Source organism: Tympanuchus pallidicinctus, unplaced genomic scaffold (genome assembly GCF_026119805.1).
Source record: "Tympanuchus pallidicinctus isolate F22 unplaced genomic scaffold, pur_lepc_1.0 scaffold21, whole genome shotgun sequence".
Classification (NCBI taxonomy): domain Eukaryota; kingdom Metazoa; phylum Chordata; class Aves; order Galliformes; family Phasianidae; genus Tympanuchus; species Tympanuchus pallidicinctus.
Window position 1 is genome coordinate 12,590,257 of NW_026294733.1, and position 25,616 is coordinate 12,615,872.

At 44.9% G+C, this 25,616-nt stretch overlaps 1 protein-coding gene across 4 annotated transcripts in view; it reads right to left on the reverse strand.

Annotated features, from left to right (window-relative positions):
• NRG2 (neuregulin 2) overlaps positions 1 to 25,616 on the reverse strand; it is a 151,276-nt gene that overhangs the window by 16,661 nt on the left and 108,999 nt on the right. For 2 of the 4 annotated variants that reach the window (XM_052684503.1, XM_052684501.1), the window contains 2 exons: positions 18,449 to 18,569; positions 8,359 to 8,417 (listed from right to left, as the gene is read on the reverse strand). In XM_052684503.1, coding sequence (XP_052540463.1) covers positions 8,359 to 8,417; positions 18,449 to 18,569 — 180 coding nt within the window. Of the gene's footprint in view, positions 1 to 8,358; positions 8,418 to 8,668; positions 8,746 to 18,448; positions 18,570 to 25,616 lie in introns of all 4 variants that reach the window. The other 2 variants (XM_052684504.1, XM_052684502.1) reach the window with 1 other exon arrangement.

Genomic DNA, 25,616 nt, shown 5'->3' on the forward strand with positions numbered 1-25,616 from the left:
CTTCTGTGTTGATCCCAAGGGAGACCAGACTAGTAGTCTGGAAATATTCTAATACCACACTGCTGTAAACATGAGAGAAGGCCATCCAACAGAGAAAAGCAGCAAGCATGGGAGAACTGAAGATGGGAAAAAGGGAAAATACATGAAAGATGACAAAAATGCTTCATTTTCATGCTTTTCATTTCAGCTTCAGCACATCTGTGTGGGATTAAGATTGGATCCCATCCCAGACCGGTACCACTCAGCCGTTCCAAACAGAGCTTACTGAGCATCCAGGTGATGCACGGATCTTGTACTGGATTCCTCCAGGGAATAAAATTCAGCTGAAGTGGACCAAAAGCAAAAATCCAGTTGGATTTAGGTGCTCTAAGTAGGACAAGTATGTTATGGACCTATTGATTTTTTCCTGTTGGGCAGAAGACTACCTGATGCGTGGAGACTTTGTGACTATGTTATGTTCTAGAGCGTGTTTCATCTCCTTCAAATGATCAACAGAAAAAACCTTTTAAAATAAAATATCTTTACATGAGTAAGAATTCAAGACAAGATGGGTGTCACTGAACTGTAGATTTATAGAATGATTAAGAAAGATAAAAGACTTAGCAAATGGCTGTGCCTACGTGAACTTCTGGTTGCTTAAGAATTTGGTTAAGATCTCTATCATACACGTCATTCCATCCCAAACCCCCCAAACCCAAGCTCTCTGAGCTCTCTGAATCACATAGCATGCTCAGGGCATGAAGCAAAGTGGAGTAACTTCTGAGGACCAGAAAGATTACTACTAATAAACTGCACTGACAAGAGAATCATTGAATCACAGAATCAGTAAGGTTGGAAAAGACCTCTAAGATCATCAAGTCCTTCCATCAACCCACCTCCGCCTTGCCCACTGTTTCCTTATCCTGGCCTAGGCTTCCTCCAGGATACATATGGGAGCAGTGCCATGATGCTGGGAACCAAGGGCACTGCACATGATTTAAGGGCTGGACATTGCATGAGCTCTCTGAGTAGTCAGTGAACCTTCCATGAACCTTACAGCCATTTAGTTTGTCCAATGCTGCATGAATAAAAATGACTGGGTGGCCTCAGGAGTCCAGATATCTAACAATAGTGTACCGACAAGCTTCTGTGGATTAGCAAGTGATTAACTTTAGGAGATCCCCAAGGGTAACCTGTACTGCAGTCCAGGGTAGGGGAATAATCCTGTTACGATAAACCACAAACACCCTGTTATTAGCCAGCCACACCACAGAGTAGTAATTACACTGTAATTGAGTGGTCTGAAGCTATCATGTTATTAAAGGGAAGCTGAGGAATGTTTCTGGAATTAGAAATATTGCTTCATACTGTTTTAGGGTTCAGATGAGTGAGAGATTAAGTAGGAAACAGAAAGGTAGGTTAAAAAAAGAAGGAAGCGTTCTCCTGATTATCGTTCTCATATTGCAATCAGCAGGTACAAAACTGTTGCTGCATGAATGAAGAGAGAAGATGAAATTCAGGTCTACACCTTCCATTAGTCCCAGAAGAGTGCAAAGTGGGGTGTTCATCCATCTACTCCAAGAGACACCACGTCTGTGTGAGGTGGCGATGTGAGGAGTAAGCTGAGAAACTTACAAAGTAGACAGCGGGGAGAAGACAGCCGGATCCAGACACTGCAACTAGAAACAGTTATGGTTTTCTGGCTGGAAGTGGTCTATGAAATTAACTTCCTCATAAGAATGACTGGAGGGAAGGCTCAAATGTCTGATCTGCAGGAAATATTTCATGATAGCATAGAAATTGTGCTGCTGAGATCGTTACACGGATCATACCCAGAGACACTGCAGTGCATGGTTAAGAACATACAGTGGTTCTCATCTCGGAAATGCCCATTTTTGTCAGCTATTCTTGGTAGGAATCTGTAATGCCTGTAAGGGAATGTCCTGACACACGCAAAAATAATCAGGAGGTACACTAAACTCTGATGGCTACAGTTAAGCAGCCCAGGAGACACATAAAGCTGGGCACTCAGGATGATCCTCCTGTCAGTGCTCACTGCAAGCAGACATGACAAGATAGTCTGCATCTGCAAGACACTGACTTCTCAGATCAAGCTCTTCTCATGCGTAGTTCCAGATGACTACACTGAGTGCCATGCAGCAAGTGCAGTGTCTTGCTCCTCTTAGGAAGCCCTGTTCTCCCAGGGAGTAGCAGAAAATGCTGCTCTGCACTTCCCAAGCAAGCTAGTGCGAAGACTCCAACTATGAATTAAAATCAAATGGTAAAGAAACCAATATGGAAATATGGGATAAAAGTGGAGAACATGCTAGATTACATCAGATAAGGATATCAGCTCTGTTCTAGGATGTTTACTGGCAGGCTACAGACTTCAGCTTTAATTAGAAAAAACAGAAAATAGAAAATGAAAGTATTTCACTAAATGTGTGAATGGTAGGGCATTTCTCCTATTGATCAGTGACAATGACTTTGGGAAATGAATAAATAGCAACATTAAGATTTAATTTCAGATTCTACAGACAAGAGATTGGCACAGATATTAAACTACATCCCAAATTTTTATATTCCCAAATTCCATAAATCTCAGATGGAAAAAATCCAAATGTGAAGACTTAGGAGAAGTGCTGGCATTAACAGTGTTTAACTTTCAGTATCTCTGTGCCTTCAGAAATAAAATAACTGCCAATGTGTTTTACAAGACCTTTACAACCAGCCAGCGCACAGCCTGCTAATTTACTATTAAACATCAGCAGGGTTTCACAAAGGCCTGAAAAGCTTTTGTAGAAGACAAAGCTAAACTAGTCTTGGTCTGATGTACAACAGGCAGATATGAAATTCTGTTGTCAGCACCACTTTAAAAATAAAGCACATTTCTGAAATGAAAGGATGACTTCAGACAAGCTGCTATCTTCTGGAAATTGCTGCAGGATACAGTTGTGCCTATGAAGCTGGGCCCAGGAGAGTGTGGTCAATTCGGTGAGTCTCCAGAATGCGCTGGAAAGTCTCACATCAGAGACGTCCTGACCCTTCTTGTGGTGTTACTGAACTTTTCACCCACGTGGGCAAGCAGAGATGAAGATCTGCCTGCAAAGGCAAAGACCACAACCCCAGCAGGTCCTCTGGGAGATGAGATTGCAAAGTAAGAGAAGTGAAAAAGAAGGGATTCTAAGCAGATCAAAAGGTTCTACTAAGCAAGTGTACTGACAGGGTGAGAACGCTCCAACATCGCTTGTTTTTTCTTCCAGGGAAGCTGTGTGCTGAAGAACACCAGCAAGAAAGAAGTGGAAAAATATGCGTACCTAATTGCTTAAAAAATGAAACAGGGACAAACAGCAGTATTTTCGTACTGTCCCTAAAATAATATGGTCCTCTAAAGTAAAAGTGAGGACAGAGAGGAGCCATTTTTATAGGTGTCCCATTACAGGGAAATCACAGTTCCATGCAAACCCAGCTACTGTCCAAGGAAAGAATCTCCTTGCATGGAATGCCCACAGGCTTCAGGCTCTGCTCTGGTGTCAGCAGATGCTGGACAGTCACATGTGAAAGCAGAATTCTGGTCCCAAGCTCAGAGCTGTTAATCTCAGAATAGATTTTGCAACCACTGAAGTTGCAAAACAGTCCCTGGTTACTAGTGATATGGATGCGCTAAGGATGTGGTTGAACAGCATGATCTGAAATTTCACTTTCACTAGTGCAAGGACAGCCACACAAAGACACGAGTGATCTCTCATGCAGCTCCTCCTGCACTCAAGGCTCTGGGAGAGACCTCTGACAGCTAAACCTATGAATTCATGCTCACCACCCTCAGCTCCTCTAAAGGATAGGACTCTTATCTCGATGCCAGCACTGCTGTTAAATTAGCTATATCCACACGCTTGAGTGCCAGCAGGTATATAAAGGTATACCAGAAAGGTAGCCCAGAGCACAGAATTAGATTCTGACCTCTAACAAAGATGTCTGAAAACTCACTTTAAAAATGAGGGTCTGGCTTCATTGTTGTTGCAAACAGGGGGGGCATGAAGAAAGAGGGGTCAGAAGAAGATTTCATGACGTGAACTTGGGCTACTGGTATGGCTGATTCCTCTTCCCCTGCACACTGCAATCCCAGTGGCAGGGTCAGGGAGGATTTCTGGTTTAGGACACATCCTGGAGTTATGGGCTCTCAGCTCTGTAGTTTCATCAGAGATAAACCACAAGTACGAGATCTAACTCCTGAAACTAGCCTGTGGTATGACTTCACAGAACATCTGTATGCATACACCACATGTACAATGCACTACATTAATTATATCTGAAACTGTAACTGTGTGGAGACAGAAATACGCCAAATTTGATGTGAAAAATATCTCAGTAAGATGATTTAGTGACTCAGAATCCATGGAAATAATTCTCTGTGTTCTCATTTACCAGGGCACTCCTCTCTTGTGGAGCAATTGCAGACTGTCACTGTCTGGTTTGTCCACAGCAATTAATTCCTCTTCAGTCAAAATTAAATATTTCTTTAATGTCCCTCGGTTATATTTTATAGCCTCTCTAAGGCTACTTAAAGCCTTACATGATTCTCCAACCCTGATCTGTCAGTTTCATATACGTGGATGGAGGAGAGTGCAGAGACCTATTGAGATCAGTGGAAGTTTATGTAAGCATAAGGGGTCTAAGCAGACTTCAGGCAGCATCAGGGCAATTATCTTCTTCTCATGTATGCACCTTTCACCTTTTTTCATCTTAGTGACTGCACAATTATTTTGACATTCCTCTTCCCTTGTATCTTCTGGTGGGTTTTCTGTGACAAAATCACAGAGTGACAAAGCCATCTGTCATACTGCCATAAACCTGACCTATCATAAACAAGATAAACCTTTTGAGTCTCCTTCTAAGTCTTTGCCCAGGCTTACTAGATGTGTGAGACTAAGTGTCAGTGTCTGGAACACCTACATCTGTGCTGGTGCAGCTTAGCAGGTCACTGCCCATCCGCTGGTCATCAGCTATCTGTGTGTGCTCAGCCACTGCTCCACACAACAAATGTGTCTGCTTACAGCTCCTAAGGTATGAGTCTTGCTGAAGCAGATCATCAGGGAGACAGCAACCGACCCCGGCAGGCTGCGAGAGGTGTCACAGTCGGGTACCACAGCTCTGCTCAGAAATGCCTCCTTGCTGGGCCAGGACAGTGTTGTCTGTTTGCACAATGCATCCATTTGTGCAGATAAGTAGCTGCTCTAGCATAATTCTCTTTTTTTTTTTTTTTCCATGTAGAATCTCCACACATTTCCTGGTATATTTGCATGACAATGCAAGCAAAATGAAATGTACATTCCTTACAAGCAGACAGGAACCAACCACTGAGATTATCATTTGACTTCAGCTGTTGCAAATTCCTACCAAGGGTAAATGCTATTCAGTCAAATAAAGGCTGACTCAGGACAGAGTGGGATGTCTCCAAGATATCCCAATAATACAATTCACAGTGAGTTCCTCTGTACCAATCTATTAGAAAATAGCAATAGTGTGAGCACAACATAGGAAAAAAGACCATCTTGAACATTTTCAAACACTGGGGTACATGCACAGAATGTGTCTGGCAGTGGGCACTTGGTCTTGTGCTTTTAATAGCAACACAGAACTGTCACACACAAGAAAACCAATCTAAATACAACTTTCATCTTTGTAACTACAGTAATTTAGCAGGAATTTCTGATAATCAGGAGAAAATAAACCTTCAAAGCAAACTTCCAAGCAGACAATGAGAACCACTGGACAACATTTTGTTTTTTTTCCTGTGCAAAATCTGACTAAGGGTTCAAACTGGGGAGACAGGAAGCTGCACCCAGAAGGAAGATGCACAACATCCAGCACGATGCTGCTAAGATGGCAAGCATCTCCTGCTGGAGCCCAAACGCAGCTAAGTGTCCGCCTCGTTGTTTCAGAACCGGGTATTAAATGCAGTTTAGTTTGCAGAGGCTCTGTCACAGATTTGGGATATACCTACAGAATGTGTGTTATTTAATGTTTAAGTTAAAGAGGCAGGACCCTTCCATCTAGGCCTGAAAACCTAAAACACTCCAAATATATTCAATACAACACCGGAGTAGGTGTCATTACTTACTATTTATATCTGTCAAGTGCTGGCAGTGTTCTCAAAACAACAATCAGGTCAGAGCTCTTTTATTTCCAATGGAAATGACTGAACTTCATTCAAAGCATTTCAAATTTTGACCTGTCAGAACCCATATGGGACGAAGAACAGAGCGAATTAGAGAGCAACAGCAACTTCTACTGTGCCCTAATTATTGTTTGAAGTAGAAAGTAAGCACTCACACAACCCAGACTCAAATGAAATGCCTTTCCTAATTGGAAGAATGGCAAGTTCAGTGCATTCTTTGCTGCAGTATAGCTGCTACGTATATTACCCAACTGTGACCTGAAAGTGAAAACAGCTGTAAACACATATGAATCATCTTAGATGATTTTTATCCAAGTTCAGACAGGCAAGCTGGATTGTTAAACTGTTTTTAACTTACTGTCCTGTGGTTAAAAAAGAATAGAGGTAAGAAAATGTACATGTGTCAGTTTTAAAGCTGGCACTGTTCCTCTAACATATAAATAAAACTTAAACAAATCTCTCATTCCCATAAAAATCTGGATTCTGCAGGCTGGGGTTAAAATGCATGCTGTTTCCTATCGCTATTAATGTTCTGAAAAAGCACTTTTCTGACATAGAACTCGTGTTTTTGTTTTGCAGCATTTTGTTTTTGCAGCACAGCAGCAATAACACCTAACTGTGTGGGACATCACCTCATGATGCACCCTACAAATCAGATTCAGCAGGTGAGTGTCCCGATATTGTCTGCAGCTGGGGTCCCTGACACTATGGGATCCAAAGTGGAAAAGAAACCCTTTTGTATCGGGTTAAATATGAAAACAGAATTTTTGGTGAGTCATTGAAAAAAAAAAAAAAAAAAAAAAAAGCCTTACTTAGATGTTTTATCTGAAAACAATAAACCAATGGAGGTTTCAACTTTGGAAGTTAATCTGGAACAAAAGGCAATGTAAAAAATCAAGCTGTCCCAAGGGCTTCAAAGCCCATTAATGTCTTGCCTGTATACTCTGTAGAAGAGCTTAATGCAAGCCCTAGCCAACTATTAGTATGTGCTAATGAGACTCCTGCTACTGCCAGTTCAGGACAAGGACTGCAGGATTTCTTAAGGAGAGGTAACAGAGGCAATACTGACAATCAAGGAGATATCATGCAGAGGTCTTTCTTCCTCTGGTTCCCGCTAATTAAGGCCTCTTCTGTGGCTTTTTTCAAAAAGCCTCTCTTTAAAACCACCAATTGTTGTGGTCCCAATGGCTAGCACAGAGACAGGGTGTACACAGAGGTCACACTGCTGTAACTGCAGGCTCAGCCCTGAATCACATTTCAGGTCAGACCTTACCCACACAAGGACCCCTCTGGTGCTGGGACACAGTCTGAATATCAATCTGTCAAAAACTATCTGCAGTGAACAAAATGAACAAGCGAGGCATCTCTGGAGACGCAGAGAATATAAGAGCTGAGAACTAGACACTGGGAAGGCTTGTAGGGTACTTACATTCACTGCATACGAAGTTAAGGGATCAGTCACTGTAGTTAGACACCGCCCCACATGCACGGCTGTCCAACCCACGAGGAGAGATGGGAACATCTCTGTGTCCAGGATGGATACGGTTGGAGACGCCTAATCAGCAGATTTTGTCCATATGCTGCATGGCATCGCAGGGAGGAAGCCCTGAGACCATGGCAGTGTCCAACATGGTCTTTCGTACTCCAGGCATGCATCCTATGTTCTGCCCTACCTGGGGCCATCCTCTTACAATCTCATTTGAACAGCATTTAATGCTCAGTTTAACTTCTGGAAACAAAAAACACATCCTCAGCACAGGGGAAATTTCAGTACTGCCCTCATTGTGTTTTCTGCAGTTGGTACAGAGAGACTCACACAACCAAACTGCAAGAGTCGTAGGAAAAACACAGATCTCTTGCACTGCACCACAGTCTGTGTTGAGACAGCAGTGCCAGCAGATACAGTTTATCACACAAGACTGTTCTCACACAGCACACCACAATAACCTTGTGCCTCAGTTGTGTTTTGCATGAAAAGAGCAAGCAACTTTAAATTCAATCAGAAATCATTCTAATAAATGGGAAGACAGCAACAGCCCAGGTTCTCCTCTTGGCAACGATCACAGCTCCTCTTAAGGGTCAAGCAGAGCTGGGAGTGCACAAGACTGGAAGAGGGCTGTTGGAGAACAGAAGAACCTGCTTTAAGGACATGATACAGAGCTACAATAACCAGGGAGAGAGAGAAGTAGAAAGAGACATACTGGAGAAGCTGACCATTGCGAAATGCTGACACCGGTCTCCTGTGAATTCGATCGGACACCTACCGAAAGAAAGAAAACCAGAAAGAAAGAAACAAGATAGCAAAATGACACCCAGACAGAGCAAACTGAGGCCCCTTTCTGATCCCTTTCACAACTCCTATCTGTCTGCTTTCAGCCTGCGCCCTTACCTGCAGCCCTAAGCCCTAGCCCAAAGCTGACACCAAGAGCCATCCCTGACTAGACCACTCTACATCCACGCTGTGCCCAGGAGGTTTTAAGTAGTGTGGTGTGTGTTTGTCTTCAAACATACTTTGCTTAGGATCTGGCATGTACAATCGCAAAGGCAGTTTCTCCAAACATCTCTGTCCGAAGAATCCATTTGGACATCTGGAGGGGAAAAGGGGAGAAATCACAGAACATGTCTGGCACCATTCTTGAGGCTAAGGTCAAAAATAAAAAGTGCATTGTGATGAATGGAAAAAATAAATGCTTCACGCGCATATTTACTTTCTGCTTTGCTTTAACCAGGCACCTGTAACATTAGCACTGCAGCTTTTTTCTAGGCCTGGATCTTCAAGCCACCAGCAAAACCCCTTCTTTCTTTCTCTGCCTGCCTCCTACCTTCTCACCTGCTAGAAGCACCAGATGGTAGGAAGATCGAGATGGATGGGATGCTACTTGCAGCCACTATCTAGACAAGACTGGCAAGGAGCACCACAGAGCGGTGAGCAGCTGCTCAGGCGACAGCAAGCGTTGTGTGGGGCAAGCATCTTCGTGTTACTGCCCCTGGAAGGACTCACAGAGTGCTCCAGGGAGAATGGCTGTGTTGCTGTTAGAGAGAAAGCATGTGCAGAATCTCTGTGTTAACAGAGAGAAAGGGACAGAGAAGAAAGCTGAGCCAGAACAGACCTCATGCGCTGCCCGGCTGCAAGGCTCTGGCAGGCTATCCCAGTCACCACGAGGAGATGGGCCGGGATGTGCCAGCTCACGGGGCTGGAAATTGATGGGAGCTCAGCAGCGGGTGGCCAAACACCTCTCTCCCTGGAGCCGATCTCCCTGCCTTACTTCATATCTTTCAGCATGACTTCTTGGACAGTCCCTCTACGTTTATCCCTACCTTTCTCCACGTCCCGTCCCTGCCTGCCTACCGCACCCTTCTGACCAAGCTCTCTGAGCTCCATAGGTTTCTTCATAATACCAAGCATTTTAACAAGCTTTCCAACTTCTTAGAGCAAGCAGCGCTGCGGGCTTTGCGTCTTGTTGTCAGACTTCCTTCAACCTCGACTGTGCTGTGCCCATCCCTCACCAAGGCCTCAGGTCCCAGCTGGCCTACAAAGAGCCCAAAATGCTCATCAGAAGCAAGGACCGGAGCCCTGAAGCGGAAGCGATGGCTTAACTCCTTGCCTATCCAGTGTGAGGGACAGCAGACAGCCAGAGCAGCCTCAGCACAGAGCCAGGTGAGCGGGCCCAGTGTGCACAGCCGGCTGGTGAAGTGAGACGGGCCCAGGTCCCAGTGCAAGTCCCAGCCCTGCAGGCGCGACCCAGTCTGCGCAGGGCACCAATGTCTGCTCCCAGTCTGTGGCACAGCACAGAGAGGAGGAAGCGATGGCTTCAAACCCTGCGATGTCTAATATGATCAAAGCTTTGCAGTTCAAAAGAGTGTTGGCAGATCAGTTCTGTGCTGTTGCTCAAGGGCTACAGTAGCATTTGTTCTTCCTGCCAGATTTACGTTTAGATGGCATGTCACTGATACGCAACTTCAGCGGCAATAAAGGAAGCCAAGAAGAGAGAGGAACTCCTGTTTCTTTCTAGTTAATGGAACACAGGCAGCGTTTTTCAGCAATTATTTATTTCTCATGTGAAGAGAGATAGAATCAGAGAGGGAGAAATGAGGAAAACTGTCATTTTCAGTAGTTCTCCCTCATCGTGAACACACACGGGTAAGAATCATGACATGGAAGGGGGTGTGACAAGTTCTCAGTAAAGGCCCTAGGGCACAAAACCCAACTGTCAGGCCAGCAAGGATACAGACTTCTCTGAGCTGAGGCTCCCCTCCAAATGCGAGAAGTGAGGACTTGGAAAGAGCTTGTTGGCTGAACTCGAAGAAGTGCCACATGGCTGGTCACAAGGCAGGCCAGAGCAAAAAGATCTCTCAGCTCTGGCACGGTCGTGACTGGTAGAACTCACCTCATGCACAGAGGTCTAACCTCTGCCTGGAGACCTGTACTGACGTTCTTAGGGAAAAGCCTGCGGTGCTTGCTGGTACGCTAACACATCGCTGTCACAGGTTCCTAAAGTAGCTCATCGAGGACAACCAGCTCCTACTCAGGGTGAATTCTGATGCTTGGGACTTACAGATACACCTCTGAATGCTGCATCATCCAACGTGTACAAGATATAGCTAACAAAAGGCTATGTGATTTCTCCATCCCATATACTGTCCTTTTCCATTTTGCATCCACAGCTCCAAATCTGTCTGTCTTTCCTCTAAGGAACGAATTTCCCAGTTCTCAAAGGTAAGGTGCCCCACATCCAGGGGACGTTTCAGTAGTTGTCCCTCTCAGAAGAAAGTTCTGAAAGGGCCTGCATGACTGAAGTGGCTTTTACAGTCGATTTCATGTTGGTTTTTGTTGCAGTTTTGGTATATATGCACACTGAGCAAAGTTGGGGCATCCTCACTGCTCATTTTATTTTCTGTTTGGGTCCTGTGTTAACATATCCACATAACAGTGTGCTGGGATATTTGCAGGCTCCAACCTGCGTGAGGGGTGCTTAAGGGCACAGCTCTGCATGAAGCTTCGCTGTGCTCCCTAGACATACAGGGGTTCCTCAGTGCCCATGCTGCTTCTGAAACTGGAGATTTGATTCCTTGGTCAGGCAAATATCTTTGAAGAACATTACCCTTTTTTTTTTTTCATTAAATGTGATTCTTGGATGTTCATCCTGGAGTCCAGGAAAGGTAAGCGTAGTGGTTATGTCATTTCAAGTCAGGGTGCCAGCTCCAAGGATTATCATCAAAAGGCCTATTGACTTTCCTTGTGATGAAGAAGAGGAAGCTGGTACTGGGAGTAGAGTGAAGGTGCCTTGCTGGCAATCAAAGAGGCAATTTGGTGATGAAAACTCACAAGAACAGCCTGGTGAAGCTGATTTTAGAGAAGCCTTTAAAAGACTGCACTGGAGTTTGAACAAAGCGGGCAAAACAGATGCCGCCTTCCCAAACATTTCTTAAGTTAACTCATCATCACTGACACTCAAGAAGTCAATGTGTAGTCTTCAAGACATCCGGTTTAGCTTAGAATGTTCTGGCTATTTGTCTGTGATCTGAGATTCAGTTCATGTGCGTGCCGTGGGCACCCTGGAGGGAGGTCATGAATGAAGCAGGTGTCTTACCCAGCCAAGGAAACGGACATTTTGTCAGAAGGGAGCTAAAACTGCCTCAGATGCACATTTGCAAGATTTCAGCCATGGCTAGAACTTGAACGTGACTGAAGTTGCATGCCACTAAGGAAAGACTGAAAATCAATTGAAAAATGGTGGAAGAAAATAAAACCCAGAAAAACAAATTGGTGAGAAGTGAAAAAAACAGAACAGAAATGTGTCAAACAAGCTTTGATGCCATGACAGCTACCATATAGTCCATCCTTAGATCTCAGCCGTCAGCTTAGCGTGGGAGGGGAAAAGAACTTTCTAGATAGAAGGCAATAGATAACAGTCATCTCCCTGTCTAGGACAGCTCAGGCTTTTCATCTTTAGTTGTTAGTGAATCAGCACAGGAAAAAGTGACAGAAAAGTAGCTCTCATAAACATGAACACCTTTTGTCACCTCCCATGCTGTCAAAATGATGTGCTTCCACAGTAATCCCATGCAGAAGGTGTGCATTATGAGACTGCCACAAATGCAGTTCTCTCTCCTCTGGGTCCTGATTTCCCAGATGTAAGCTTGCTGGCAGCATGAGTGACCAGGATAACTTTGAAAGTTATGCACTGCCCATGGTCCCTTGTTTGTCTGATACTCCTAGGCTGGTGAATGTGAAGATTCGTTATTTATTATGACTTTTCCAGCTGTGACACCTAGGAAAGAAATTTCCAGCTTGCACAGCACATGAGTGTCCCACTCTAGACAAGCAGAGCAAATGGAAGGCATCCTTTCTGCATGCAGAATCTTCTGTTTCCTGTATTACAGGTCTGTGGGCAGCTCCTCTTCAGTAGCTAAACTTAAGATCTGAGTGACACACCTGAAAGTTAAGGCTTCCTAAGACCAGAAGTCATGCAATGGTCTTTTATCACAGCATCCTTCTTCCTACACATCTGACTCTAGCCAGGTGATTTGGGCTGGTTATGCCAGCAGAATGAATGGCGGACCGTTCCTTCAAATCTATCTTTGGACTCCTTAGTCCACTCCCCAGCCTCGCAGAGGCCCAGCATGCTCCTTCTTTTGAGAAGGGAAGTGGGTAAAGTTGTGCCTGTAAGAACAGCCTTGCAAGGCTTGTAAGGCTGCAGGAACGCTTCAAAGACAGCACCTTGCCTCCTTCTAGCCTGTGTGAAGAATACCAAGACTGCCTTGCTTGACTTCATCCCTCTGCCTAACAAGTTAAATGAAAATTAAAAACAATTTTCCACTTGCTACATATCAAACTTTCCTACTTGCAAATGCTATCAACAAAACTGGCCAGGAATTTTTCTATTTAACTTGTGTTGTTGCTGGAAAACATTCAGTATGTTCAGTCAGTTTTGACCAGTTCCTTGAATTACTGAGGTTTTTTAGCTTTTTTTTTTCTCCACATTTAAAAAAATCCATAAAGGTCTCCTCTTGAGTTCAGGACGAATTTCAGTTAATTTACATGGTAAAAATATGCAATCATCAGCCAAATAAAGCATCTCAAAAATTACAAACCAAAATAGTTTAAACGATTCATTTCAAAATTTTGTCACTTTACCTTGAAACAGGGCAGAGCAATGGCTATTGTTGACTATTATTATTTAATTATTAATCAAACAAATAATTAAAATAATATTCCTGCTGGGAGCACAGCTGTTGACCTAAATCTTGCAAGCGTTGCTCCATTTCCTTTACACCCTCATTTATGCCAAATGTGGTAGCTCTCATAATGCAATCTGTGCTACAAAAAAATATAGAAGCAGGTGCATCAAAATAACAAGATAAGGAGAAGCTGTAGCAGAAGGACACAATGCACTGATAAAAGGAAATGAAGAAATGTCTCAAGCATGTTGTTTATTTGTGCAAAGGGCAGAAAAAGAAGACAGTTCTGTCATTGTCCCCTGACCAGTCCCAGATATCAGGCTCTTAGAGAGCCACGAAACACTTGGACTCCACAAGACCACTAATGAGTAGAAAAGAAAGCAACCAGAATAAATGCAGAGGCCTTATCCAGAGCATTTATTTTCTTATCTAATATATCTTATCTTATCTTATCTAATCAAGGCATGTTTGCTGTATACAGAGTCCAAATCACAGGAACCTCCACTTCTAGCCTCCATGAAGACAGTGCAGCGCACTTCCAACTGAGCTGTGGGAGCTCAGTGGGATCAACACTGTTGTCCTCACTGAGCCTTGCTACTGAAGGATCAGCTTCCATGCTCTGAACATTCTCAGGGGTCTGCTATTGTTACATGCACATTAAAGGGAATGCATTAAACTGCATGCATAGAATGACCACTTGAACACAAAAAGGTGCCTGATCTCATTACCCAGGATAAATGGTATACAAAGCATAATGAACTAGTCCTGGCTGGTTTGGAGACTTGGAATAGTATGTGGTGATTTTCACCCCTAGCTCAACACTGCGAGCTCTTCAGTGAACATGTAATTTTGTTAAATGTAGACAGCCCACACCCAGAAAGTCAGCATCTGGGAATCCTTCAACCTGACTCCTGTGAACACAACCTGTACGGCCTGACCATGGGGGTGGAGGTTGCTCTTAAAGCTCTTCATGTCTTTTAATCCTACGCAGTTCACTAAGGTCCTGCCCCACCAGCCACTTCAACTGCATTAAACACACCAGAGAATCACGTAGCAGAGGAGGGCTGTGCAGCAGAGTCGACTTTGTTTCTTTGCTCTGCTCAGAAGACCCCAACTGAAGATGATTTGTGCCAAGACTAAATGGGAAGAAGAGTATTTCTGCTGTGACATATACACTAGCCCAATCCTGTAGGACCTGGCACTCAGTGAAAACAGTTCAGAGCCGCCTCAAGCTGCTCCAAGTTGTGCCAAGAACCCAACAGGCTCCAGGATGAAGGCAGGCCCACAGTCAAAGGCCGCAAACCTTCCCAAGCACTGAGTTCAGTTGGACACAAATCTCTATTTCTGTCCCAGCTCTTGAAAATCGCTTGCGTGCATCCCTTCTGCAGGCACTGCAATTTGCTCTACTCAAACTCGCAGCTTCCCTGCTGTTACGGTGAGAAAACAGTCCATACACCTTCTAAGGCCTCTCTGAGCAAAATGGTCTGGAGAAAGGTCAAGACATTTTTCTGACAACAAGAGCCTGGGCTCTTTAATCTTCTAAGGCTGTTGAACCAATTCTGTATGTGTGTGGCTCAGTAGATTTCTGGGTTTGTGCCTCAAATTTGTAGAATATCCGAGGCAGATCAGACTCCTCCTATCTAACTTCCAGGTGGTCTGTTTGTAGAGTATGCATAAAAACACAGTTTGTATCACATTTGAGTATCCTTTAACATGAGCATGTGTAGAATTTACTTCAAATTAAGGACTGATTTATGCAAGCACACAATCCAAAACAGACACACTGCCTGGCACAGCTCCAATGCCATTCTGGGCTTTTCCCTGGTTAAGAAACTGCATTCTCCAAAGTATAGATGAAGTGTATTGAAAAGAGAGAGAGGAGGTGAGTTTGCAGGCAAAAGATGAGCTGCTGTTTGTTCCTTAGAATTTAAAAGACCAAGAGGAATGTAATTCTGGGAAGCCTGATAAAAAAATAATACTAAGAGGCTAGCTGCCAATTTAGGCAATATCTGTAACAAAATAAGTATGAGCCACTTCAGAAGAAATCATTTGAGAATCCAGCTGCTCTTTTTTTGCTCCAAAGTGCCAGGCGTAACAACAACAGCAAGGATCTTCAATGAAATCTGCTTGTGATTACAGAATGATGACAGGTAGTCAACAAGAACTCATTAAAATTCTGTCTTCTGAACGCAGTGAAAGACCAGTAGTATCACACGAAGGCCAGGCATTCTGGAATCTCCTCAGCACTTGGTGAAGGAAGACTGCAAGGCAGCATACAGTGCCAGAAGACCCTCAAGGCTCTGATGACTCTAACCAGAATAGCACAGTGGGAACGGTGTATGGGTAGATATGTCACGGCTGGCTCAAGAGGCTCACGTGGCTCTTGTCTGATCTCTGTACCGAGGCGCTTGAAGAGGCTGTATGCAGAAGGACCTGATGACATCCTCCATGGCCACATCTCAGAGCAATGGTTGGCTCCCATGCTACGGAGTTGAGAAATGTAGGTCAAAGCCTGCATCTTTTCCTCCTTCTCTTTCTTCCTTTCTGAATCCAAATCACTGCTTCTTTCACACACAGCAGCTGACCTCTTGCCTTGGTGCAACAAGGAAGCTGTGAAATATTTCAGCACTTTGCTACTTTGCTAGTTCACAGGCAGGCAACACTGAAGTCATCTTATCCATCATCAGCCTTCACAAGAATACTCCAAGTTATTAGGAAAGTCATTTTAAGAGAAATGCAATGTTCATATGTTCAAAAGTTCAAACACTTTTGCATTTCTCTATAACTATACATTTCTGGAGTCCCAGAAACTCTAAATTGTATCACTTCAAAATCCGGGATTTTCATCTTCAGTTTGATTTGATGACAGAAACACTAAAGAAGAATGAACATCCAGACATTTCCTCAAGAAGTAGGATCAGAAATGACTGCTCTGCACGGAAAGCACTTGGGTCCCCTGGGCAGAACTGTCTTCTCTGGCAGATGAATACTGACAGTGCAGATCTTCAAGCACCTTCTTTCAGTTAGCATTTGCTGCCCTTCCACATTCACCAATTCAGTTCCCATTTGGTTTTAGCAACTGGTATCTCAGGACCCATCAGAAACAAATCTTTTTACCATTTGCAAGTAGGAAATTATGGCTTCCAAATTACATGAGATAATTACGTCTGTTTTGCATGGCATATAAAACCTTGATGGAATTTGTCACTGAGCTCATCAGCTGTCATAGCAGCCCCTTTTTGAAGGTAGACTGTTTCTTCACAGGGTAGGAATTACCTTGGTTAAATCAGTCTTTCTGCTGAAGACACTTCATAATTACCATGTCTATCCTTCATGAGGGATAACAGAGCCTAAAGATTATATCTGCACACGGCAGGGCCTCAGGTAACTCTTGCTATAATTAGTAATTTATCTGATCTGAAAGTCTTATCTGGATTCAAGTTTTTTCAAGAAGAAATAGCCCTGAGATCTATGTTTCTGGCACCAGCACTTTGCTCAGAGAGAGATGTTGGACCATACACTCCTCTCAAAAGGCTGAGCCCTCCCAAGCATGGGAACACTGGAATTATTGGGACGTCATGGGGCTGCACTATACCAGAATAGTGTCTGCGTCTTCCCTCATGTTTCAGTGGGGGGATGCTGTCAGAATGAACTTACAGTGCCACAGAGACATCAAAGGCAGTGACAACTACCCTAAAACACTGGTCTTTGGTGTAGAAGGGCTGCTCTCATCTCACACGCATGGAAAGTGTCGAGGACCACAGCAACTGGTCTCTGTCCTACGCAGCTCCTTTGTGTCAGAAGAGCTAAGCCTGGGAGAACTGGGAGAAACTGCTGATACAATGTCTTTCCCACTATACCTGATCCTTCACTGGAAAGTGAGAACACAGGAGCTCAGCAGAATGCGTTATGGCTTTTCCTACTCCTGCCAAAACAGTGGAGTACCAAGAGTGGAGGGGAGTTGTGCTAAGTGTAGTCCAGCTCACAGCCCTTACGGGAGAGATGATGGCTCTGTTCAGATTCATCAAGGCCTGAGGAGGCAAGTTGTCTAGCAAGGATCACTCCGTGTGGTGGCAGTGGGACTAGGCTGAGATCCACAGATGTAAATATCTTTGGCAGAACCTCTCCACTCTGAGATGTCTGGAAGAAAACCATCAGCTCTGGGCTTCCCCAAGCTGGGCATAGTGGGGCCTGTTGATGCTGACCACAAAACTCCCGGGCTCAGCAGCCAGGCTGGGCACTGCCTCACCTCACTCAGTGGTTGGGCACAAGCCATCAAGTCCCACTCCCAGGGAACCAGATCAGGCTTACTCCGTGGGAGCCCAGGGGCAGACAGAGGTGTGCGCTGCCTTGGGTACATTCATCTCCAGCACTGAATCAGACTGTGCTTTCATCCACATCAGGCTTGGAGGGTGAACCAAGATGCTGTTGGGCTTTTTAAATGGGATAAGTTTGAACCAGAGGTGAAAAACTCTCACATCCTGTTCCACATTCCTCAGACTATGCAGCCCCACTTTAATCCCACCAAGAAATTTCATTTTAAGTATACACAATGCTTCTCCTTGCTATTTTTCTGTTCTTTCAGATTTTAGCATTTGAAGGGTAACAATAAACAACCCCACAGCCCATTACACAGGTAGGCACACAGTAGTGAAGAGCTGTGTGCTAAACCCATTTCTGGGCCCATGAGAAGCAGACTGGGGGGGGATAAAAGGCAAGTCTCTGCCAGGCACCCCTCAGGTGGCTGTGTCCTTCTGCTCAGAGGACAGGAGGTGTCAGCTGGGGGCAAGGAGCACTGACACAGCTCAGGGAGAGCTCAGGGACCTGACCTTCCCCGAAGCTGCAGAGGAAAAGGGAAGAAAGGGAACAGCCAGGACAGGTGTATTCATCTAAGAAAAGAAGGAGACGTCAGGAACAGCAGTGGCACTCAAACAAAAAAGAAAATAGGAACCTTCTTCCCCTTCCCTCACCTTCTAGATTCCCATTCTGAACCTGCACAGCTTGAACTGCAATTGCCAGAATTTCAGAGCTACCTCTCCTGCAGTTGCACAGAAGTCTCTCCCACAGCCAAGTAATTTGCATGTTGACACAAGAACTACACTCACTTACTTGCAAGACAGCTGATTAATCCCTTCGATGTAGTAGCATACTCCTCCATTGACACAATAGGATTTGGCGGTTTCGTTGCATTTTCTAGCATGCCCAGACCAGGAGGAGAGAGTTGTGGTTACTGCAGGAAAAAAAAACAACACACACACAAACACAAAAAGGATATAATGTTATTTCCTTTGTCGGACAATTCTGTTTTCTTAGATGATTTTTAATTAGCTCACTTGCCAAAGTAAAAACCCTGGAGCTACAGACCTCAGCCCATGCCTTTAGACCTACGTTCACCTTTCCAGGTGCTGGGGCTGCAACTTAACCTCACTCTTCCCAGAAGAGGTGGCGAAGTGAGTGGGCAGCTGAGGACTTGCCCTCCTCCAAGTTACTAGCGTGTCAGGACAAGATCATCCTTTTGGTAAGCTTTGTGGAGAAGTGCCCTTTCCCAGCTCTCCTTCATCCTTCTTTTTCATGTGCATGCAATCCAGCACTAGGAAGCCCAACGCATTCTCAGAATCACAGGGCCAGGTGGCATGCTGCTGAGGCCTGATTTGCATCCCAATGCTGGACCAAGATCCAGAGATTCTGCAGAGGACACTTCAATGATAGGAGGATGCTTCGATTGCTCCACATCTCCCAGAGGAAATGATTTCTCAGCTCATGAAGCAAATGTCCTCACTGTGCCCACAATAGGTCCAGTGCAAATAGAAACAACTCTTCCGCCCCTATTTCTGAGCATGTCTCTGTAGTGCCTCTGGTTCTGCTTCTAGAGACCAAACACGATAAGGCAGCCAGTCCCAGTCTGTGCTAAGAAGGGGGAAGTGAGCATGACTCAAGTTTCCCTGGGTACAGATGCTTTTCCAAAAGCGTCCATGGCCTTCCTGCTGTGTAAGGCACAAATAAAACGAAGTTGAGGATAGATGATTCCACCAACACTGCAAAGAATTCCCCGCAAACACCCCTGAAATATGAAAACTCCCAAACTTCTGTCGGGAAATTCACTTCTTCCTTCCAATTAATCTTAGTGGGATCTCTTCCAATTCAGTTTAATGGGAACTAGAAACCAAAACCATCATAATGGCTTTGTAATGAGTCTGTATGATTTTTATAGCAGCACATTACTTCCATGACCTGTGGGGAACTGCTTGTTGAGGACGGGGGAGCTCTAAAGGATAGCACCTACAGACTGCAAGGCCACTCCTTCAGCTGAGTACTTTACACCATGCTGCGTTGATGTTTTAGCACCAGAGTGAACTACAGTCCTGACCAGCAAGAGATTCATCTGATTGGCATTATAACAGGATTTTCATCCAATTATAAACTATTTTCTTCTTTTAAACAGAATTAGAAAAGAGACTGACATGAATGAGGCTCGGGAAGTGCAAGTTGTGCATGTCCCAACAAGAGCTGTGTCTGTCCGAAAAAGAGGCGGTTGGTCAGTTCTCCTAGGAGCACCTTGTTAAAGTCATTATTTCTTAAATCCCATTTTCTGCAAGTCTTTTCTTTCAGCTAAGCACAAGGTATTTTAAAATTGAGTCACAAAATCATATTCTCACAATCTAGATGTTCCAAATGCTACGAAAAAGAAGTAGACAGCTCAGGATTTGATTGAGAAGAGTGTCATGAAATGCAAGCTGCTGTCAGAACAAAAGCTGAGCTCTACTGGTCAAACAATAGCCCCGACACGAGTCTGACAAATAGGCAACGCTTAAGGAAGGGCAGATCAGCATGCAATGACAGTTTTCTTCTGGCCATCTAGGATGGGCAACTAAGGCCATCAAGTCAGCCGCAGTGCCTGTGATGGATCTCTCTTCTATGAATGTGTCTAGCTGCTGCTTGAACAGATCTAATCTTGTAGCATCCACATTATTTGTGACAAGAACTCCAGTGTTATGTACACAGTGTGAAAAGGCACACCTCAATTTACTTCTTTGAAACCTGACCCTTTCTAGCTCTTGCACCAGAAGAAAAGAGTGTTCGTTTCCGCACATTTCCTCTGTGCTACCTGTGGCTTTGCTGGCACAGGCAGCATCTTCTTTGCCAGCTAGAGCACAATGATTTAGTAGCCTCCTACACACAGGTTACTTTGTTGTAATCCTTTTTGTGCCATCTTTATTTCTACTTTTCCTGCTGGAGATGACAAGACCAGAACTGCAGGTAAAGTGTGGCCCAGGGATGCACACAGGGCTCATAATTCCCAATGTCCATTTTGAGATTAGACCTACTGAATGCAGACCCTTATTGATAATAACCCTGACAGTGAGTGCAGAGCCTCCAAAGGGGCTTGACTGCTCTGGGATATTGCCAAGGCCAGGACCTCATGCCCATGGGGCCAGAAGCTAAGAACAGTTAGTGAGGAACCTGCCAATCCAGGGAGCAGGAGCAGTGAGAAACAAAATGTCTTGCTCAGAAAATGTAATCACATCTGCTTTGCAGTGCAGCCCCCCTGGGCTTGAAGCATGAAGCATGGAGACAAAGGGGATTTCACTGGGTTTCCACCACACTAGCAGGATAATTCACAGACTCACAAGCATTCCATCACTGTTCTTTGTGTGTAACTGTATTTCCTCATCAGCCTGAGCTACTGGAAATACCTTTGCAAATACCTGCTCCTGAGTCATCTGCAACTCAGTAACTGATGTCAGCAAAGCGAGTTCCATGTGCAGTTTATCTGCAGTCATGCATTCACCTCTGCTCCAAACATCTCTCAGGTGACCCAGGGAGACTTTCTGCAATTACAGCACCTTCATTGCCGTGTCAGATCAGGCAGATTTTACTCCCCACTGACTGGTGTGGTAGAATGAGGTCTTCATTCAGCTTCCAGCATAACCCCATCTACTCCAAAGAATGTGGAAGTTATAAGGTTATTGAAATAAGTGGAGATCCGAGTAGATCAGGGAGCGGTTTGCAGCAAGAAATGGCATGTTAGCTGCAACCTGGGTGAAAAGGAACTGGGTGAAGGTAGTGGGAGAAAAGGAAAGGATCTGCACAGTGACATGTCATGTCACATGATACAGTCATGTATCAGCTGCCTCCTCCAAGCACTTCAACAAATGAAGAACAAGAAATACGGAGTGTGCATGAAAAGTGCTGCAGAAAAGAAGTGGTACAATGAGACCACTGGGAATAAATATGGCAAGCCCTGAGGCAGGGTCCTCTGTGAGCACACAGGCCAAGTGGACACAAAACTCTGGCAAGGGGGAGCAAAGCCTGGAGCAGCTCACCCAGCAAGTCTCTCAGTGCTGGGGCTGAAAGCAAAGGAGAGGGATAAGGGGGCGAGGATGGGCAAAGAGGGCTGCCTCTGACTGATAGGATTGTGAATGACTCTCCTCTCCTCTCCTCTCCTCTCCTCTCCTCTCCTCTCCTCTCCTCTCCTCTCCTCTCCTCTCCTCTCCTCTCCTCTCCTCTCCTCTCCTCTCCTCTCCTCTCCTCTCCTCTCCTCTCCTCTCCTCTCCTCTCCTCTCCTCTCCTCTCCTCTCCTCTCCTCTCCTCTCCTCTCCTCTCCTCTCCTCTCCTCTCCTCTCCTCTCCTCCCCTCCCCTCCCCTCCCCTCCCCTCCCCTCCCCTCCCCTCCCCTCCCCTCCCCTCCCCTCCCCTCCCCTCCCCTCCCCTCCCCTCCCCTCCCCTTCCCTCCCCTCCCCTCCCCTCCCCTCCCCTCCCCTTCCCTCCCCTCCTCTCAGCAGAAAGGACATTAATAGTTATACCAAGAATCTTATGCAACTCATATCATGCATGTTGTTTAGGCTTTGCAGTCAGCTCGTCAGGGTGTTCTCAAGAATCAAGTGAAATATTCTGCCTTCAGTCTCCAAGGGGTTAATTAATGCAGCCTAGACTATAAATTATAGTTAATTTTTCACAAACTCCAGCTACTGTCGAGGAAAGCAGGGAAACAGAGATAGTTTCACTACACTTTTTTTTAAATAATGTTGACTAGTGAGTTCATGGAGTACAGACACTTTACTCTCTCAATATTTAGACATTCAGTTAGACGGATGAACTCAGCTGGTCAGACAGTGTATACAAATTGCCTGCTCTGTATATGCCTCATGTACTTACTGATAAAACACAGAATTGCTGAGGTTCCTCTCTACCTAGTTCATCCAACTCCTTGTCAGGGAAACATGGCTGAGAAGGTGTCTGGCAACCTATTCCTCAGCTGTAGCAGTGTAATCCTAGAGTGAGCCACACTAAATCCATGATTTACGCTGATGAATACATGGAGGGACTGTTGATCCTAACCATTCTCTCAGTGGCAGATTTTTGTACATTTGGTACAGCGCTCTCTTCTCTCACTAGAAGTGAATGGACTCTGGATGCTCATTGCTGCTATCTGTACGTAAAATCAGAAGGGCTTGCACAGACTGGGACTTGCCTGGCAATGGATCAGTGATTCCAGAGCTCATAAAAATTCTGCCCCTTTGTGTTCCTGTGCGTTTATTCATTTGGAAATGTTCCAGCATTTACTGCTGCATTTTTTTGAAATAGATCCTGCTCAAATTGCCTTCCCATCTCCTGTGGGGATCACGAGCATCAAAAGCCAGACCAGAAGTTCACCCAAAAATACAAATGCCAGACTTCAGTACAATCACCTGAGAGCAACAGATAGGGCTGATCAAAACCACACAGGCACATGTTCTGTATGGACTGTCCACACGTGTCACTGCGTAACAAGTTTAAAGACTCAGAAGCACCAAGGGACTGCCTGTTTCTGAGGGATGAAGTCCTGCATAATCAAAACCCCACCAGCTGCTTCTCCCAGCTGATCTCTCCAGTTTTATGAAGTAGCTCTTCCTAAGCTTTTCTGTATGTTTTTCTCTATGTTTTAGCACCACATGATTTTATTTTTCCAAATCTCCACCATCAATTGTAATGGCAGCAACATGATACTTTAGTGAGGAGATCTGCTCAACAACTGAAAAAGCGGGGCTAGTGCCAGCACAAATGCTTTGCAGGCTGGGCAGCTTAAGCCCAAGAAGAGAAGTAGTGTGACAGGATGGAGTCAGACCACCAGGCAGATCCCCTGGTACACAGCCTCCTTCTCCAAAGGCTGGCCATACTGCCTTACTTCTTCAAGGGGATGTCAGCTTCCAACCCACGCTTTACTTTTCACAGATGGACTTCCTTTCTGTGCCCTTAGAGTCGTAATGGCCTGTCTCAACGTCACACCTTCAGCAGCGGGCAGAATGGTTACTTCAGAAATACGCTGTGCAAAATAAGCAATGAATGTGATCTAACACAACACAGGCACAGCACAGCTCTGAAGATCGACAATGAGATCTCCGGCACATCCTCCTCAAAGTACCGTGCCTGCATACGTGCAGGCTTCATTCAATTACCAACCACACCTCCGGCTCTGGACTCTAAATTTAGGCTTTTAAGCAAAGGCCGCACCAGGTCTTATTTTAGTCTAATCTGACAACTGGTCTGTCTGCATGATTCTTGGCAGAGCAGCTTTTATCTGCTCCAGCCGTGCCCCGAGCAGGCTGGACACCCTTCCACCCCAAACTGACAGCACCATGCTTGTGTTTGGATCAATACTCCAAGAGAGTACCTTTAGTACCTCTAGGAGAGTGCCTTTAGACTGGACTGATGTGGGGTGGATAGTTATTGACCTCACAATCGTCATGCAGATCTGCCATGGCTATCCAGTAAAGACCTGCCAGACAGGCCTTGAAGGACCATGAGGAAAATTGACTGAATTTTATTTACTCAGCACATCTTACTGTAGTAGATGCTCAAGTTTTGCTTCAATCAGATCAGTGACTGATCAATCAATCAATGTTTCAATCAGTGACTTGCAAACCACACCTGAGAAAAGACACCACTGAGCCATTGTAATTGTGGCAGCCCACCAGGTTTATCTCACTTGGGAGAGAGAAGTACTGAAAGAATTCCCATTGTTTACCATACTAAGCATTGGAGAAGGCAGCAAATAGGAGAGACTGAATGAAGTCCAGTGACATCAACAAGATGCACAGAGAAGTGGACTGTATTGGAGAAAGAATGGCTGTTTCACCTACCCTTCCAGATGATCTTTAAAGGAACTTAAGGGAGTGGTTGAATTACAAACCCTGCAATTCAATCCACAGAGCCCAGCTTTCACCCAAGTACATCACATGTACACCAGCACAACTCAGCACTGCCTCTCTTGCTCTGTCTCCACCTTCCTGTCACCTGCTCCCAAACCTCACTGTGCTGCAGAGCATCAGTGGAGTGAAATTAGATGGCCAAGCAAACACTGCCCATCCCACGCAGGCTAGCAAAGGGAAAGCATTCAGCCAGATGATCCGGATAGTGGCCCAGATGCTGCAGTGATCCACATGTTGTTTTAGAGCACCTGTCCATCACTGTCTGCTGATATCCAAACTGCACTTCCTGCACCCAGCCTGTACGCCTTTAATGCTTTAAGAGTTCACCTGTTTGTCCAAGTCAAGGAAAGGGATTAGAGGAGAGCCCAGTAGCAGAAAATGAGCAAAAGAAGTTACCTGCCCTTTTCAGAGACTTCAAAATTACCACCTTCTGGAAATGAAATGTGGGTAAAGTTTTAGTATCTTTATCCTGCATAGACTTTACATCTCAGAATGCTTTACAGATTGCTCTGTACTTTATTCCATTCTGTATCTGTTAGAATGTTTCTGAGCTTTGATAATGATTCCTATTCTGTTTACCACGCAGGTCTGTAGCCACAGACTCCAGAACCTTGTCTGGCTGCTTCATGCTGCACAGTGACAGGATCACGTTACCATTTTGAATACTCTGCATGTTGGAATGACTATAAAGGACGTTTCTCTCTTCATCATGACACATGATCAAGTTACCCCATCGCTAAAAGTTCCTGCTTGTGAGCTGAGCCATTGCAGCCACCCAATGCACAACCTTAGCCTGTGACAAACACAAGACAACGTGTCTTATTTAACACTTTTTCATGATGGACAAGGCTACTTTTTTAAGCAAGCATCTCTGTGAATGCTCTAGCAACACACAGACATAAGTATATATTCAGAAAAGGGGAAAGACAGCTGTATCGTGGCAAAATACATAACATCACAGAAGCAATTTTTCAGACAACAGAGATTTCCCTTTGGAAACTGGACTTCAGAGTCTAGCTTGACTATGTGAACCAAAGCTGCTTAAGATTGACATTACGCCTCTGTGACCAGGCCAACTCACATCATACC